Below are 18,726 nucleotides of genomic sequence, written 5' to 3' on the forward strand. Positions count from 1 at the left end.
GCGCGAACTTGGGATCCCAGATTCGCATTAACAATATGTAGTCGTACAACACTTTAACCAACTACACCACCGAAGAGATCATTACTTGTTAAAGCGGTTGGACGGACTTTATACGATATGGTCTTTATATCAATTAAACTAGATAACACAGAAGAAAGACATGATATTTTGGTTATTTATAGCAGAGTATGGTATAATTTTAATGGTCCGGCCCACTTGACATCTCCCTAGGCCGTATGTGGCCCACGATGCGAAATGAGTTTGACACCCCTGCGCTAGACGGAGAAAGAAGAAACGTGGCCGGCGTGCTGGAGTCCTTGTTCGAACTCGGAAACGATGCTTCAAACCTGCTCTTCCAACCATCTTACTAGCTAACGTTCAGTCCATCGACAACAAAATGGATGAACTTAACGCTCGTGTCAAATTCCAACGGGACATCAGGAACTGCTGTGTACTGGCGTTCGTTGAGACCTGGCTGTCTCCGGAGATCTCCGACGCAGCGGTTACCCCGTCGGGATTCACCATATACCGCCAGGACAGAACAGCTGACTCAGGGAAGTGCAGGGGCGGAGGGGTCTGTGTTATGGTTAACTCTCTCTGGGCTACGGATGTAGCGGTATTAGCATCTCACTGCTCTCCGGTCCTTGAGCTGCTAACTGTAAAAATCAGACCCTTCTATCTACCTCGGGAATTCACTGCGGTCGTCATGAGTGCAGTCTACATCCCCCCCAGGTAGACAAGGCCGCTGCTTTGGATGAACTGTATGGGATTATCAATGGTCTGGAAAATGTGCACCCAGAGGCAGCCTTCATTGTTGTTGGTGATTTCAACAGAGCTAACATGAAGAAAGTCCTGCCCAAATACTATCAGCACATTGACTTCTTCACACGTGGAGACCAGATCCTTGACCATTGTTATACAACATTCAAGGGCAGTTACAAACCCCTCCCCCGCCCTGCCTTTGGGAAGGCTGATCACACCTCCATTCTTCTTCTCCCCGCATATGAACAAAAGCTCAAACAGGTCAGACCGGTTGAGAGGTCAGTTCACCTATGGAGTGACGAGTGTGTGGCGACCCTCCAGGACTGCTTTGACACCACTGACTGGCTGATGTTCAGGGACGCAGCAGATGGGGACATTAACGAATACTCAGACACTGTCTCCAGCTACATCCAGCACTGCATTGATGACGTTGTCCCCAAGAAGGTTGTCCGGTCTTTCCCAAATCAGAAGCCCTGGGTTGATGCCGCGGTCCGGGCCAAGCTGAGAGCCCGTACTGTCGCCTTTAATTCTGGGGACCCTGATGAGTACAGGAAGGCCAGATACGACCTTCTGAAGGCCATCAAAGCAGCGAAAAGGGCCTACAGGACCAAGGTGGAGTCCAGCTACCATGGCTCTGACCCCAGGCGCATGTGGAGTGGACTTAAAGCCATTACAGAATACAAAGGGAGAGGCTACAATGAGACCCAGTCTTCTGTCCTACTGCCAGACGAGCTGAACTCCTTCTACGCTCGCTTTGAGAGGGACAGTGAACCCCCTGCAGTGGAGCTACCTGAAGGCCAAGCCAGTGGTGTGCCTACACTAACTGTAGCTGAGGTGAGGCTATGCTTTAAGAAGATCAACCCTCGCAAGGCACCTGGCCCAGACGGCATATCAGGTAGGGCCCTTAGGGGCTGCGCTGACCAGCTGGCAGGGGTCTTCAGTGACATCTTCAACCTCTCCCTTAACCTGTCTGTACTCCCCACCTGCTTCAAGAGGACCACCATCATCCCTGTGCCCAAGAACACCAAGGTCACATGTCTGAATGACTATCGCCCAATAGCACTGACCTCTATCATCATGAAGTGCTTCGAGCGGCTAGTCAAATCATTCATCTGCTCCTCGCTGCCCCCCACACTGGACCCTATGCAGTTTGCATACCGGTCCAATAGGTCTACAGACGATGCCATCGCTCTGACCATGCACACCGCTCTCTCCCACCTGGACAAGGGGAATACATATGTGAGGATGCTGTTCATTGACTACAGCTCTGCATTCAACACCATCATCCCCTCCAGACTGGTCTCCAAGCTTGTGGACCTGGGACTAAGCACCTCCCTCTGCAAGTGGATCTTCCACTTCCTGACGGGGAGGCCACAGGTGGTGAGAATCGGTGACCGCACTTCATCTGTACTGATCACCAACACAGGCACCCCCCAGGGCTGTGTGCTCAGCCCTCTCCTGTTCTCCTTGTTCACCCACGACTGTGCGGCTACGCACAGCTCCAACCTCCTCGTTAAGTTTGCTGACGACACAACCATCGTGGGCCTCATCTCTGACAGTGACGAGTCAGCCTACAGAGAGGAGGTTGACACCCTGACATCATGGTGTCAGGACAACAACCTCTCTCTTAACATCAGCAAGACCAAGGAGATGATTGTGGACTTTAGGAGGCGGCAGGAGGAGGAGCATGCACCCCTATTCATCAATGGATCGGAAGTGGAGAAGGTCAGCTGCTTCAAGTTCCTCGGGGTGAACATCAGCAATGACCTCACCTGGTCTGTTCACACGGACAAGGTGGTCAAAACGGCCCGTAAGCGCCTCTTCTTCCTGAGGAGACTGAAGAAGTTTGGTATGGACTCAGTCATCCTTACTAACTTTTACAGATGCACTATAGAAAGCATTCTGACTGGTTGTATCACAGTGTGGTATGGGAGCTGCACAGACCGGGACCGCAAGGCCCTACGAAGTGTGGTCCGTTCTGCTGAGTTCATCATCGGCAGGAAGCTCCCAGCCCTACAGGACACCTACCACACACGTTGCCTTAGGAAAGCCAGCAGGATTCTAAGAGACTGTTCCCACCCATCCTTCAGTCTCTTTACCCCGTTGCCTTCTGGCAGGCGTTACCGCAGCATCCGGTCGCGCACACGCAGACTGGACAACAGTTTCTACCCTAGGGTCATCAGGCTTCTCAATGGACACTGATATGGACATTTTTACTGCACACTAGTCACTTATACACTGTCACTTTCAGCTACTGGTTGCTCTTTCAGTAACATTGCACTACTGTACCTCGCCACCAGGCTCCTGTTTGGTCATTGACAAAGTCACTGATCTGTAAATTTGCACTACTGCACTGTACTCCATTTAGGTTAGATTAGTTTTTTTTTCGGGTTGTAACAGGTTTTTTTTTTTTTTTTTGTGTATTAGGGTTAGTATAGCGTACTATTTATTGTTATCTGTAATTTAGGAAGTTTTAGTGTTAGGGTTAGTATAGTCGTTTATTTATTGCTATCTGTATATTTAGGAAGTTCACTTATCTAAGCTCAGCATAGATGTAAATTTGTTCTGTGTACTTATATGTTATGTTATGCCAAGTGCTTGCGTTGTCTTGTCTTAAGAATTTCAGTGCCCAGTCTAACCTTGTTTTGCTCTGTGCACCTGACAAATAAAAGACTTGAACTTGCTTCGACAACAGAAGGGAAACAACTAACGTTATCATTTCAAATGATATTTAGTCAATCTGTTGAAAACAGTGTTATGTAAACACAATAGATTTATTTGTACGTTTTTATTACATTCTTCGATGTTTCAGTGAGTGCTTTTGGCCGTGTTGTGTCTTTTCTCCGTAGCTTCACTCGTTGTAAACCAACCAATCAGCGCACAGCTCATCTATGTATTCATGCGTGTAGCATTTAAGGGAGAAAACGTATTGTTTTATTCCAGGGCTATTTCACAGGGTGCATTAGGGTGCATAGAACTGCACCCGGGCAATTTTCAGCCCAACCTACTGTTATATACCCTATTCGGAGACCTTAAGGAACAGTGTGAAATACCCAATAAAATTTGTAAATGACCCCTTTAAGCGATCAAGAAAAACTGTAATACAGCCTATTCACAGCACACAAGTGAATACAGGGTTAATTTGTGAAATTGCCCCCCCCCCCCCTTCATGCCGCCCTGTGCGGCAGCCGGGTTCGCCCGTGCCAAAAATCGCTACTGCCAACATGCATTGTCAAAACTCTTCACACTGTCAGCAAAATAGAAGTGTATGTGAACCAAACTATGAATAATTTTTCTTTTCTCATTCATACTCTACCACCGGCAAAAAACAATATATTTGCGGCACATTTTTCAAATGCTCACATTGTTTCCAAAACTGTTAAAAACACATTCAAAACCAAATGATGGCAAATGTCGTGCATAAATAGAAAGGCTTAGCAGAATATTTAATCTTTAAAAACACTGTTGATTGCATTTTCAGAAGTTTTTACCAAACAGACAATAGGGGACAGAATCAGAATGATTTACAGTTTAGAAACATGGATGGTGGGGAAAGAAGAGAAGTGTAACGGGTGTGAACCTGTGAAACTCACTCTCCAGGTATGTAACAGGCCACCCGGTCATGCTTGGCAAGTCGGAGGTCGTGCGTTCGAGCCCAGTGAGTGGCGAGCGAGCCTTGTCGTGACGGAGCGTGGCTACAGCTGTTACATACCGGTCACAGAGGCAGGGAGAGGGAGAATGCATGGAAGACAAGGGAGAGGAAGACCAAGGGCGGTGGTCTTTGATGAGACAATTATGGTCAAATACAGGAGAGAGGGAGAACTAGAACCCTGAGTACTGTACATCATGAGTGATTATGCTATACTGTAATCTGTTGTGTTTTTGAAGTTATCATTGCAACCGCATTATCATTGATCATTTGTTTTGTTTGTTTCTTCTTTTTCTTTTTCGCAAGTACACAAATATATGTATTACATAATGGATGCTGTATTGTAATTGCTGTATTTCTGATTCATTATTGTATAGCCTTTAGTAGTCAAAGTGAAAACAAAATATTCTTGTTCTATCATGAGATATTGAACAATTATTTCAAGATTTTTGTAATGCTCCCTGTTGTTAGTGTTTTTTAGGTCAGTGTGTTATTGTTGACAATGTTTGCTTTCTGAGTGAGAATTATTGACAGTGTCATGTTCAAACAAGCACATTTTGAGACATGCACAAACTGGTGGTTTGAGTGAGTTTTGGAGGAGAGATCAACTGTTTGGCCCACCTGCATGTGGTCCACAGGTGAGTGTGGTCTACATGTGGTGAGTGTGGTCTATATGTGGTGAGTGTGGTCTACAGGTGAGGGTGGTCTGTAGGTGAGTGTGGTCTACAGGTGGTGAGTGTGGTCTATATGTGGTGAGTGTGGTCTACAGGTGAGTGTGTCTATATGTGGTGAGTGTGGTCCACAGGTGAGTGTGGTATACATGTGGTGAGTGTGGTCTATATGTGGTGAGTGTGGTTGTGGTGAGTGTGGTCTACAGGTGAGTGTGTCTATATGTGGTGAGTGTGGTCTACAGGTGAGGGTGGTCTGTAGGTGAGTGTGGTCTACAGGTGGTGAGTGTGGTCTATATGAGGTGAGTATGGTCTACAGGTGGTGAGTGTGGTATACAGGTGAGTGTGGTCTATATGTGGTGAGTGTGGTCTATATGTGGTGAGTGTGGTCTACAGGTGGTGAGTGTGGTATACAGGTGAGTGAGGTCTATATGAGGTGAGTGTGGTCTACAGGTGGTGAGTGTGGTATACAGGTGAGTGAGGTCTATATGTGGGTGTGGTCTTTATGTGGTGACTGTACTCTGATATTCTGAACCATCAGAAGATGTTTACAACCCTTTCTTAGAATTTAGCTCTCACCATTCAACCTTGTTGGTTTATGATGCAGTACCCATTCATCCTGGTCCTCTTATGTGCACAGGCCTCCACCTAGTGCTCACTTTCTGACAGCAACATGCAGAAACTGCTTTGTGTGTTTGACCATGATATTACCTCTGCTGCATAACCCATACACATCCAATTAATAGGACAAATATGGGATGAATGATCTTTTACAGTCATATATAGTCATTTATTGAGGCACTTGCACAAGCCATTGAATGTTGAAATAAACACAAATACAGTTACCATAGTTTTCTCATTGTTGCATCTGTAAACATAGTTAAGGTTTACACCTCATTAAAAATACACTACATAATATTATACATCCCATGGGAGTCTATAAGGCAGTTGTTATATGTACAAAACAGCAGAAAAGCCAAATACAAAATGAAAGCCTCAACCCATGCTGTCAATATCCACAGACAGCAGACTTGATCATCATGTAGCTAACACCTCACTTAACCCTAACACCTATCCACTTCTTCTATATTTTAAAAATGGCTAAGAACCATTAGACAGAGTGTGGGTGGATTTTGGTACATCTGATTATAGTAGCAGCACAGAGACACATCTCACAGAACTCCTGACATCATAAAACTACAATTTCACTGTCTAAATATATTTATATATAAATAAATTATTCTTTATGCTCTGTAAAAATGACAAGAAAAGAGGCCCAGAGGCATGTGGATAGTTGAACTTTTGCACTGTGCTAGAACATGGGTGTGGATGTTGACGGGTAAATGGGACTCTGCGTAGCCGCATCACTGTGATAAAGGGTCTGCAGCTAGTTAGCTGTCCTCTGGGTTTCAGGGTCATGTCACTACACTGCATCATACGCTGCAAGTGTTGTCTGTGTGTGTGTGTATGTGTGTGTGCAGGACACAAACAAAAGCACTCTGACGTGTGGGTTCAGGTCAGTCTGTGGGTATTATGACTTGGCACAGATCATCATGAGAGAGGCTTGGCAGTGGCTTCAATATACTATATATACTATAACCTCAGTCTGCTAGTTAGATAAAGTAAACCCACCTCAGTCAGCTAGTTAGATAAAGTAAACCCACCTCAGTCAGCTAGTTTTAACCACATTGAGCATCTGGTGAACAGAAGTATTATGTCACTGCTGACCTGCTGACTGGTCTAAACTCTTTAGGGGGTCATGTAGGACTCATTATCAGGCTACGATAGGGGTACATTCAGGATAATGGCTTGGGGCTAGACCAGGGCTTGATCAACAGACCAGATCTGTCTGGGTCTCTTCTGCCCCCTGGGGCTGTTTGGGATGTTACCCAGTGCCATCCTGGGGGGTGAGGCTTTCCCACGGACAGATGATCTCTTTGACTCCTCCTCCCCGGGAGGCTGGGCCACTCTCCTCGTCCTCGTCCTCAGAGTCGATGGGATAGATACGACACTCAGGGGGGATGTCCACCTTGATCTGGAAGAAGCTGCAACAGAGGTCACAAACAGATGTGTTTCTGTAGGTGCTGACAGTGGAGGGGGAAATTGTCTGGGGCAGGACATCTCCCTGACTCACTTAGCAATGCGTCGGGGCGGGGCCTGGCTCGGCCGGGCTGTGCTGATTGGCTGGACACGGCTTGTCATCCCAGCGGGGGCAGGACATTTGGGAGACAGGCTTGCAAACACAGTGGATGGAGTGCAACCCCGTCGAAGCAAGCGGCCCAATGAAAGGGCAACTCGGGTTCGAGACAAGCCCCCGACCCCTCCAGGCCTGGCCTCGCCCTCCGCCTCGCCCTCCGCCTGCCTGCGTTCCGGCCCGGGGGTGCTGTCTATGGCCACACTGATTGGAGAGGGACAGGCAGGGGTGTGAGGGAGGAGGGGAGGGGGGCTGGCTGACGGGGGGTCACTCATGCCTGAGTACACGGCCAGGTGGGGGACGGGAGCAGTGAAGCGGCACAGCTGTAGGGGTCAAAGGTCAAATATGAGGGGGCAGCAGCAAGGATTGGAAGGTCCCATCCATGTCTGATCTGATCATACGCGACTGGTCAAAGTAATCAAAAACGACCCTCAACGGAACAATCCTACTCCCTCCTTTTTTCCTAGGCTTCTCTCCTTTACGGCCTAACCCGTCTTCCAGTGTTTCCCTCTGATTCCCTCCCTACCCCCGGGGTCTTCATAAACAGACTGCAGTGAGGAGAGTGGTGAGAGACTGAGTTGTGAATGAATGAGAAGAATGTTGGATGGCACAGTAAAGATGACAGGACACAGACACATGAGGTGGCCTGACGTATTTATTACAGCAAAACAAAACACGCTTTAATGGAACTTGACAGTCTTTAAAAGTAAACGATCAAGCAGAGAACACAGAGACAGACGGCATGGTAGGTGGATGGAAAATGGAACACATACTGTCGATGACACACACCCAGTGATACATGACCCGTCTGTTCAAACAAACACAACTCTACTGCTCTGCTCCCCGACATCACTACAGACAGTTGTTACTTTTGCAGATATATCTACTGACATTGCCTTTCACAGCTGCTATTCTGCCATGCACAAGCCCACCTGCCAAAGCCTGTGTCTTGGTGTGCATGTACAGTGTGTGCATGTACTTATTTCTTGGGGGGCACCTCCTTGCCCTTGTTGCTGAGTTTACTCATGACCTGTGTGATATCCACGGGGCCGCTGGCGGCTAGCTTGGCCCTCTGCTCCTCCTCCTGCTGCCGGAGGATGATGGGGCTGATGCTGGGCCTGCGCTTCCGGGCGTTCTGCTCCAGCTGAACATCACTGGGGGGGAGAGAGAGAAAGAGAGAGAGGGAGAGACAGAGACAGTGGGGGGGGGGGGGGGTGAGAGAAATACAATGATGGCCCCAAACTTGAATGTGTTTGATAACATTTACATTTTACATTTAGTCATTTAGCAGACGCTCTTATCCAGAGCGACTTACAGTAAGTACAGGGACATTAACCCGAGGCAAGTAGGGTGAAGTTCCTTGCCCAAGGACACGTCATTTTGCACAGCCTGGAATCGAACCAGCAACCTTCCGATTACTAGCCCGGGTCCCTAACCGCTCAGATACCTGACTCCCTAACGGGTGGTGGAGAGGTCAGCCCTGTTGATGGAGACTCACCTGAACCTGTGCTGATCAGGGTTGATGGCTCTCTTCTGGGTGTCCTTAAACACTGGAGACTTCAGGTACCGGCCGTATGAGTCCTAGTAGGCCACCACACACACACCCCCACACAAACACACAAACACACATACACACAAGTTAATCCACTGAAAGCAAACAAACATTTCAGGGAAAGTAAGCTGCTCCATAAAATCTTGAGTTATGTTGAATGGTTGACAGTGTGGCCCACCTTCTTCATCAGCATGAATATGTGTGTCTGAGCCGCGTCCAGAACGTATCTGTGAGGGTGCTTTAGACCTTTCACTGTGATGTCCATCGTCTTCCCGTCGATGTTAATCCAGCGGGGGGCGCCGCGAGCTAGGAAGGTCCTGAGGAGACAGAAGGTCCCACAAACACTCGATACTACACCACAGACCACGGGACACTTGGTCAGTGTCAAAAAATCATTTTTAGAACAATGAAACACTTTATTCATGTAATAAAAACATTTAGATTTTGGGCCAGTTCATAAGAGACACATTTTGTGATTAACACATCTTTTGGAAAATGCGAGAAATCTACATATTGAGCATTCCCAGGAATAGTTAAACTTACCAATTTCACAAGCAAGAAAGGGCCAGAGACAAAATAATTTGAACAAACTAGCTCGCTTAACTTGTTTTCATCACCATTGATGGGTGGACAAGTTGAAAAGTTTGTCAATTGACATGCAGTTTATCTTTTAGTGTGAGAAGGAACTGTGTCACAGCAGAGGAGAAGATTCCCAGACACTGGAGGAAATCTGTCTTTACATTTCTGTCTGAGTCACCTTATATCAAAGTTAAGAAATTACAATCATTTCAGTCTGTCAGTGGACTACACGCCCCACTAACATACACGGCATCACCAGACAGGTCCTGGACCTCCAAGGTCTTCTTACTTGTAGATGTGCTGGGCTTTCTCCTGCATGGTGTCAGCCGTGCCCCACTTCAGGTCCTCACAGGCTTCCCAGAAGGCCAGGTTCTCACCTGGACACAGGGATGGGAAGAGCCAACGTTACCCCTGACAGTCAATTACTCCTGGCCAGACCGGAGGAGAACCTCCCCATAGTGGCCTGGTGTTGGGTTAGCGTAGCTGGCCTACCGCTGAACTCCTTCTTGAGGAACAGTCTGAAGTCAGCACGGCCCCGAGGGTCAGAGAGCAGCTCCCCAAAACTGAAGGTCCACCTCTCCACTCGCATCTTAGTGGGCATCTCCACACTGAGACACACACACACACACAGACAGATGCACACAAACAGACGCACAGACACACACACACAGACGCACAGACACACACAGAGCAAACATAGACACACACACACAGATGCACACAGACATACATACAGACACAAACAGGCACACACAGGCCATGCACACACACAGCAAATATAGACACACACACAAACACACAGACGCACATTCACATTAATACACACTCTGCTTTTTTCTTCAGATCTCAAACCTGTAGCAGATAAAACGACAGTGTGATGAGTGTTTGTTAGTGTCTCATGTACTTAGCCATGTTCAACGCCCAGAGGGTGACATCATCAGTGATCCAGGGGCTGCTCGGGAGACAGCTGCTAAGAAACGGGTCGTGGTGCTTGTATGTGACTGAGTACTTCACCAGCCTAAAGGGAGATCCAAAGTCACCGTCATACATGCACACAGATGAACACACTCCATCCACAAGATAAAACTGTGTGAAGGAGCAGACCCACACATAGACGCACACCGTGTCCCAAACACTCAACCCTGTCACACGCACAGACACACAGACACAAGCACTCCATCCCACAAGATCAAACTGTATGAAGCAGCACTGAAGCAGCAGTGGACGTACGCTCCAATGGACACAGAGGACTTCACCCTGGGCCTCATGATGGACTGCTGGGTAAAGATCATCTAAAGGACACAGGGAGACGTCATCAGACACTCACCAGGAAGAAGACAACAAAAGATTGGAAATTACAGTTTTTTCGCATGGTTAAGGCAGTATCTTTGAAACTTGGTTATTTTTGCTAACCTCTACACATTCACCATAAAACCTTACAACAAACCAGAATAACATTACACAAAACAAAATATTGGAAAAATCTCTCTTTAAAAACATAATGTTTTTGCGTCAGTACAATGTAAATTCCCGACATAACACACTATCCAAATGAGGGAAACCCCAGTTTTTTCGTACATTAAAATATTCGAACACTCCTCAAACAACAAAATGGTCTGGCAACTGAGATTCTTTTTGAACCTTTTCCGATCATTTGTATCAGGGGAAATTTAAATAGTGTGTGGAAAAACACGTTCATACTTTACACATTTGAATCACTTGTGTATTTAGTATACAGTACTACATTTATGACAAAACATTATGATAAACTGCTGTGCGCAGCACACTGATAAAGCAAAAGCCACAAGTGTTTTTCATTTATACTATCAGTTGGTGCTTTGTGTGCCTATTCAAATGATGGTTTGTGTGGACTGTACCGATGCAAAGACAATGTTTTAAAAGACGCTTTGCAAGAATGGCTTGCTTTTCCAAGAGATATGTTGTAAAATGTTTTGCTGATTTGGTGTAAGTTGTTGTGGTTAGTGTGTTGAGTTTAGCAAAATAGCCTATGGTTCCAAAGATAGTGGCTTTGCAATAAAAAGAAAAGATTTAACTGTAAAAGGAAGTGAATTCATTGAATGATGTGCCCTCAATTCAGAGGAATTTGAACAATAATAGTGTTTTATTGGATCTTGACTTACAATTCTTCTGTAGACATCAGATGTTTTTTTCTGGAAAATAAAACAATGTGGTTTTTAGAAAGCTTCATAGCAGAGACTAAGGTTGATTATTTAAGGTTTAAGATTACTTGTCATTTTGTATTCCTTTCTGTGCGCTTGTGTGCCTGTGTTTGTGCAAGCGTATATGTGTGTTCGTTTGTGCGTGTGTGAGTGTGTTGGTTATGATGTGTAATATGTGTCACCGGTTAATATGCAAAGCGCACAGTAGCACCTGCGCGATAATATCAAGCCTCTGAATGCACGGGAGAACTTTTCAAAGACTTACAACGGACACAGGCATTCACACACATTCACCTACACATGTAGGCGTCTCGCTGGGGATGTGCACACGTATTTTAACGTCATGTGCACAACGTGTTTATACGCACACCAAATTTTCTATCAAACTGTAAGACGTAGTAGGCTATTCATTCTGCGCTTTCTAAAACTCGCCAGAGTAGCCCACATGTAATTCACCCGTATCAGGTATGCGGTAAACGCACTGTCTGCAGCTACGCTGACACTGATTACACCCCATAGATGGTTTATGTGTGCGTGTGGGTGCGTGTGTTTGTTGGTTTGTGTGTGTGTATGTTGGTTTGTATCCAATCTTTAAAGCTGAGTCTGTAAGCACATGAAGATCCATGTAGAAAACCTGCAGAGATAAAATATGAAAAAATATACAGTGAATACTCATTAACACATGCAGATAGCAGTGAACCAATGATTGATCAGGCTTGAAAGACAGGGCTTAACCATGAGGATGCTTGGTGGTTGGCTGATTACGAGGACAGGCAGGAGGACAGAGAGGGCTGTGTCAGTAGACAACAACAAGCCTCTTATCAAATGTAATCGGACTGACGACAGCCCTTGTGCATGTCCTTGGTAGAGCTGCAGACACAGGAGTGTCGTGCATTTGGGTCCAACCCCACCTCACATCCTGACACAGGAGGCCACTCTGACAGCCTCAGCCCCTGGCTCACCTGTTACCTCCTCTGTGTTGGGATCTATGAGACGGTCCAGTCCATACTCCATGGCACTGACTGTACCTGGCTGGAAACACGCACCCACAGAGAGACAGAGAGAGAGAGAGAGAGAGAGAGAGAGAGAGAGAGAGAGAGAGAGAGAGAGAGAGACAGAGAGAGAGAGAGAGAGAGAGAGAGAGAGAGAGACAGAGAGAGAGAGAGAGAGAGAGAGAGAGAGAGAGAGAGAGAGAGAGAGGATCTCTGAGTCAGTTGACTGTCACTTTCTCCCAGTGAACATCCTACCCCTTTCCATACGTTTCCTTTCTACAGTATATTCAGGCTACCACATGTACTATCGTAGATCAGAGAGATTCCAGACTGCTGTTTGTGCATGGTGTTTGAGGCATCCAGGTGTGTTCTCAGACACTACTGAAATATTAACCAGCTCTGCCCTTTCCTCATCACTGGCCAAAGGGGTATTGAGGCCCCTTGGGGGGCAGTAATGGGGTGTGGTGGGGGAGTGATGAGGCACCTTGGGGGGCAGTAATGGGGTGTGGTGATGAGGCACCATGGGGGGCAGTAATGGGGTGTGGTGGGGGAGTGATGAGGCACCATGGGGGGCAGTAATGAGGCGTAGTAGGGGAGTTCATGGGGTGCTGTAGGACAGGAGACTCTCACCAGTTTCCTCTATCCTATAGGATCGGGATGAGGATTGCCTATCCGTTCCATTTTAGCATGTGCTGTTATCATCCAACTGTTTTTGTTGACTGCTACTCTGATTGTGGGGAACTGTGGCACTGCGTGTGCTTCTCACCGGAGGCCTATGGACGACCCAGTACGCTCTCTCCTGACAGTCAAACACCACGCGGTCCGGCTTCTTCCTCTCCTTTCCAGCTCTGGACAGACACACACAAACAGACACGTATTCACACACACACAAACATACACACACATATACACACAGTCATATACAGACAGACACACAAACATACACAAATAAATACATTCACACACAAATACACACAGAGACATACACAAAAACACAGATACATCATACATCATACAGAATATGGCATCATTCTACCAGTGACATAGGAGCAAGATCGTTGTCAAGGAGGAGATAGACTGACCTGTACTGCTCCTTTGCCTGCATCACAATGAAGTCCCATTTATGGTTCATCCACTTGTGAAGGTTGTTGTACTTCTCCTGAAGGTAAAAAACGAACAGGGAAATGGTTACGTTCAATCTTGAAACGGTTTTTCAGTGTACTGCAGCCAGCCATGCACGTGTTCACATCTGGGGTGTAAACATCTCTCATCTCTCACCTGCTCATGCAACTCCAGAATACCCTTCTTGCGTATGTTTCTCTTTGCCAGATAGATTGCTTGAAAACAACAGTATTTGCTTTATGTAACATGGTGACTCAACATGTGAACATTAGCCAGCAGCATAACGTTGTCTGAACCACCCACCATAATCTGTGTCTTCAACAGGCCACTGCTGGGCAGGCCAGAAGTATGGTGTCTGAGAAAAGACAACATTTTATTTACTGACGTGTTAAAGGAATGTGCGTGTGTGTGTGTGTGCGTGTTTACCTGAAACCGGTAGAGAGAGGTGTCTGGTTTGAGAATCAGGCGTTTATGATCCTGGAGTGGATATATGAAGCCATATGACACCATCATAGTTCCCAAGGTGCAAGCCTCTAAGTTGATGGAAAGACAAGCAGAGTGATAAGGGAAAGTGCTCTGAGGTTTTACAACGGTTATGGGGCATCTGAAAGAGACAGGTGGTGGTCTTACCTTGGGTTTCCACTGTGAAGCGGTTAGCTAGCCATGCCACTATATCCTCACCTGGTAGAAGGAAATACTTGAAGATCATTTTGATTTGATATAGCAATGTATGTGTGTGTGATGTGCATGTATTCATAAGAAATGTTCTGTCAACATGTACCTGTACCTACCAGGTTCCTTAGTGAGGGGAGGGGAGGGGAGGGGAGGGGAGGGGAGGGGAGGGGAGGGGAGGGGAGGGGAGGGGAGGGGAGGGGAGGGGAGGGGAGGGGAGGGGAGGGGAGGGGAGGGGAGGGGAGGGGAGGGGAGGGGAGGGATTACAGCCTCATCCAGATGAGGCTTTATTTATAGAGTGATCAGAGATTAGCATGATTAGCAGGAGTCTGTCCAGAACACTCCATGATCCACAAGCATCTACCTTGCTGCCTCCTAAATAAAGCACCACCATAGTGAGTCAGATTCCAGACCCAGACCCAGACCCCAGACGCGAGTGTTTGATTTGAATCATGTCATGTCTGTAGGCAGATCAGGTAACCTTACGTCGTCATACTCATAATTCTAGTCAGAATATGAGTCTGATAACTCTCCGTTGGGCTGTGACTATGGGGCGTGTTTCAACCGAACTCCTAAAACAAATGCCTCTTCGCTCAATTGGATAGACCTACAACCAATCAGAGCAACGTAATATGTTGTTTGTTGAAAACAAATTCAACCCAAGCGCTCTTTGGTGACGTGGTTGATTATGTTACTGTTGATCATCTGTCCATCATCGTATAAAGCCTGCCCTGAAAATTTCATTGGTCCGAACAGCTCCTGTTCGGGTATAGTTTTTCCGCAACCGAGCTACTCCAGACCCAACTTCCCGACCAACATTTTCTGTGGGCGGGGCTAAATTGGGCTGGCAGCCAGGCTACAGATCAGGACCAGATCAGCGCTTTCCTTTGGAAGGAATATACTTTTTTCTTTACTGTGGCTCTCTTTTCATCCCTCCACTTTTCCTATCACCCTTTCGTCTCCACTTCTTAATATCTCGCTTACTTTGTTCTCTGACACTGAGACCATCAAGGTTGTCATGGAGATGGAATCTTAAACCGTTGGGGTGAAAAACTGTGTTGGAGAGCTCTGAAATTCTTAAGTGCAGCTAGTAACCAAGCCCAGATACTGCATATGTACAATCCCGTAAGTGTAACTGTGTGTGTGTGTGTGTGTGTATGTGTGTGTGTGTGTGTGGGTGTGAGTGTGCGTGCGCGTGCTTGCGCATGTGTGTGCGTGTGTGTCATCCCTTACCAGTCATAGCGTGGGGTATAGTAGTGATGACCAGTCTCTGAGGCTGTGACTTCACTCCTGCCTGTGGATCCTGCATCTCCAGCATCACCGCCTCCAGCTATTAGGAGCAGAACACCATAACAACCAGTCACCAGAACAACAGGTCACCGTTTCAGCAGCAAAAAGTGATACTTATTACGTAAGGATAGGATTAAGATGAAAACCGTCAGGAGTTAGGTCAACACCTACACTTCACCCCATACTTTGACCCTGCCTTCGTTCAGGAATGCTGAACTGCTCGTCTATCTTCTCCATCACCAATGTCAGTTGTATGTCTCAGCTCTGTGACTCTGTGGCTGTTTGAAGTGCCTTTGTGTCATGTGAACATCTAGCGCTTTGAAGCTGGTCTAGGGAGGACCTCAAAGCAGCAGCTTCAACTGGACCAAAGGGGATTTCATGAACCCTCCTGAAATGATTGAGTGTGGTTCAATAATTTCTTGGACCACAGTTGTACCAACTCCTGGCAACACAACATTGCACCTTCAAAGCACAGCTGCAGGAGGCTTTGTCTATATGCTTGAGGTGCAGCTATATCGTCTGGTGTGAGGGTTAGCATTGAAGGTAATTATGAAGGTGCCACACTTATCCAGGCTAATGATTACTGTACTAAAACTATGACTGAGTAATCCAATACAGAGTAACAGAGCCCCACTCAATCATTCCCTGCCATTTACATGACTGGCATTTCCAGTGTTGTTTTGTTTTCTTACAGTGAGTCTATGAACTTTGCACAGCATTTGAGGTAACACAGCAAAGATATCTTTGTGTTGCGCCAACTTACATGTTTTGATAAAATACACTTTACTTTCAGAAAGATTTGCCAATACATTTAGGCTATAGATCTGGATTAGAGATAAAAATATTATGAATGAGTACAGATTAATATCATAACGTGGTTTATATGGCATGTTATAAAACATGAGTCGACAAAGAAACGTGTGTTTTAAACGTTTAGAAAATAAATCGATGTCCTCAGATGAATATAAATGTCTTGAAATAAATCAAATTCAATTCAATATGCAGTAGGTTGTGACAGCCTCAACATTTTTATAAAGATAACCTACCTTCTTTAGACATGCCATCCGCGGACGAAATCTCTGTCCATGATCCCGTACATTTCTGATTGTCATTGTGGTGGCTTTCCACCACACTTACAGAATACAAGATGTATAGTCGGCAATTTATCTTGGAAAGATGCTGATGAAATTACAACAAACAGGTCCTGTTCTAATCGATGCCAAACCGCGCTCCTCAATAAGGATAGAGAGGATGACAACCCTCCAACCACAGCACAGTTATATTCTGGCAGATTAACCTCAACTGTTACACATTTACGCAACCAGGCAGCAAGATGGCGACATTTTGATCATTGTTTTTGTCATGACAAGTTGAAGCGTTATCTAGGCCTATTATTTGTAAATTGTGTCTCCGAGTCTCGATGACAGTATTGTTGTTTTTAGGTGATACGCGTTTACATTTGAGTAAGCTTACTCTAACCAGGAACGCTATTGTTAATAAATGTGCTTCTCAGAATCAGAATGGATTTTATTCGCCATGAATGTTTGCACAAACAAGGAATTTACTTTGGCAGGGAGGTGCATACATTAAACATATAGGAATATTGAAACTTAAATATGTGGTCTAACTATACAAAAGGAGCAAAGTCTAGCTAATACTAAGGGGGGTCTAGCTGATACTAAGGGGAATAAAAAATAAAAAATAAAATATAAGTAGCCATAATTTACAATTTAACCTAAAAATACAGATAGTGCAAGAGAACAATACAATAGTGCAAATTGCAATGTGCAGGGTGTCATTGTGCAGATAGTGATTTAAAGTCAGTGTGAGTCCTTGGCCTTGTTAAAGTGGCCAACAGCGGATGGTAAGAAATTGTTCTTGTGGCGTGAGGTTTTGGTTTTGATGGACTGCAGCCTTCTGCCGGAGGGGAGTAGCTGGAACAGGGAGTGTCCAGGGTGGGAGGGGTCGGCCACAATCTTCCTCGCTCGCCTCAGGGACCTCGAGGTGTGCAAATCCTCGAGGGAAGGCAGATTGCAGCCGATCACCTTTTCAGCAGTGCGGATGATACGCTTCAGTCTGCTCTTGTCCTTGGCAGTGGCAGCAGCGTACCAGATGGTGATAGAAGAAGTGAGGATGGACTCAATGATGGCTGTGTAGAAGTGCACCATCATTGTCTTTGGCAGGTTGAATTTCTTCAGCTGCCGTAGGAAGTACATCCTCTGTGGTGCTTTTTTGGTGAGGGAGCTGATGTTCAGTTCCCACTTGAGGTCCTGGGAGAGGATGGTGCCCAGGAAGCGGAAGGACTCCACAGTGTTGACTGGGGAGTCACTCAGGGTGATGGGGGTGAGTGGGGCTGTGTTCTTCCTGAAGTCCACAACTATCTCCACTGTCATAAGAGCATTGAGCTCTAAGTTGTTATGGCTACACCAGGTCACCAGGTTGTCAGCTTCCCACCTGTAGTCAGACTCGTCCCCGTCAGAGATGGTGTCGTCCGCAAACTTCAAGAGTTTGACAGACGGATGACTCGAGGTGCAGCTGTTGGTGTACAGGGAGAAGAGCAGAGGAGAAAGGATGCAGCCCTGAGGAGATCCGGTGCTGATGGACCGGCAGTCAGAGACTTGTGTTCCCAGCTTAACGCACTGCTTCCTGTCAGACAGGAAGTCTGTGATCCACCTGCAGGTGGAGTCGGGCACGTTCAGCTGGGAGAGCTTGTCCTGGAGCAGGGCGGGGATGATGGTGTTGAAGGCAGAGCTGTCCACAAACAGGATCCTGGCATAGGATGCTGGGGAGTCCAGATGCTGTAGGGTGAAGTAGAGGGCCATGTTAACGGCATCATCCACCGACCTGTTGGCTCTGTAAGCAAACTGCAGTGGGTCCAGGAAGGGGTCTGTGATGGATTTGAGGTGTGCCAGCACAAGGCGCTCCAAAGACTTCATTACCACAGAGGTCAGGGCGACGGGTTTGTAGTCATTAAGTCCTGTTGGCCTTGGCTTTTTGGGCACAGGGATGATGGTGGAGGACTTGAGACAGGCTGGCACATGGCATGACTCCAGGGAGGTGTTAAAG

The 18,726-nt window shown here is 46.5% G+C and overlaps 1 protein-coding gene across 1 annotated transcript; it reads right to left on the minus strand.

Annotated features, from left to right (window-relative positions):
• Positions 1–7,829: 7,829 nt before the first annotated feature.
• On the minus strand, positions 7,830–16,934 carry LOC124475650 (regulator of G-protein signaling 9-like). The gene is made up of 17 exons (XM_047032426.1): positions 16,707–16,934; positions 15,604–15,700; positions 14,329–14,379; positions 14,125–14,231; positions 14,002–14,053; positions 13,855–13,913; positions 13,659–13,735; positions 13,343–13,424; positions 12,554–12,616; positions 11,546–11,575; positions 10,635–10,696; positions 10,309–10,422; positions 9,897–10,012; positions 9,694–9,781; positions 9,004–9,142; positions 8,772–8,854; positions 7,830–8,427 (listed from the first exon to the last, which is right to left on the minus strand). Exons 1-17 carry the CDS (start codon positions 16,770–16,772, stop codon positions 8,253–8,255), a joined length of 1,461 nt encoding a protein of 486 aa, XP_046888382.1. The 5' UTR covers positions 16,773–16,934; the 3' UTR covers positions 7,830–8,252.
• Positions 16,935–18,726: the final 1,792 nt, after the last annotated feature.

This window comes from Hypomesus transpacificus, chromosome 13 (assembly GCF_021917145.1).
Source record: "Hypomesus transpacificus isolate Combined female chromosome 13, fHypTra1, whole genome shotgun sequence".
Lineage (NCBI taxonomy): Eukaryota > Metazoa > Chordata > Actinopteri > Osmeriformes > Osmeridae > Hypomesus > Hypomesus transpacificus.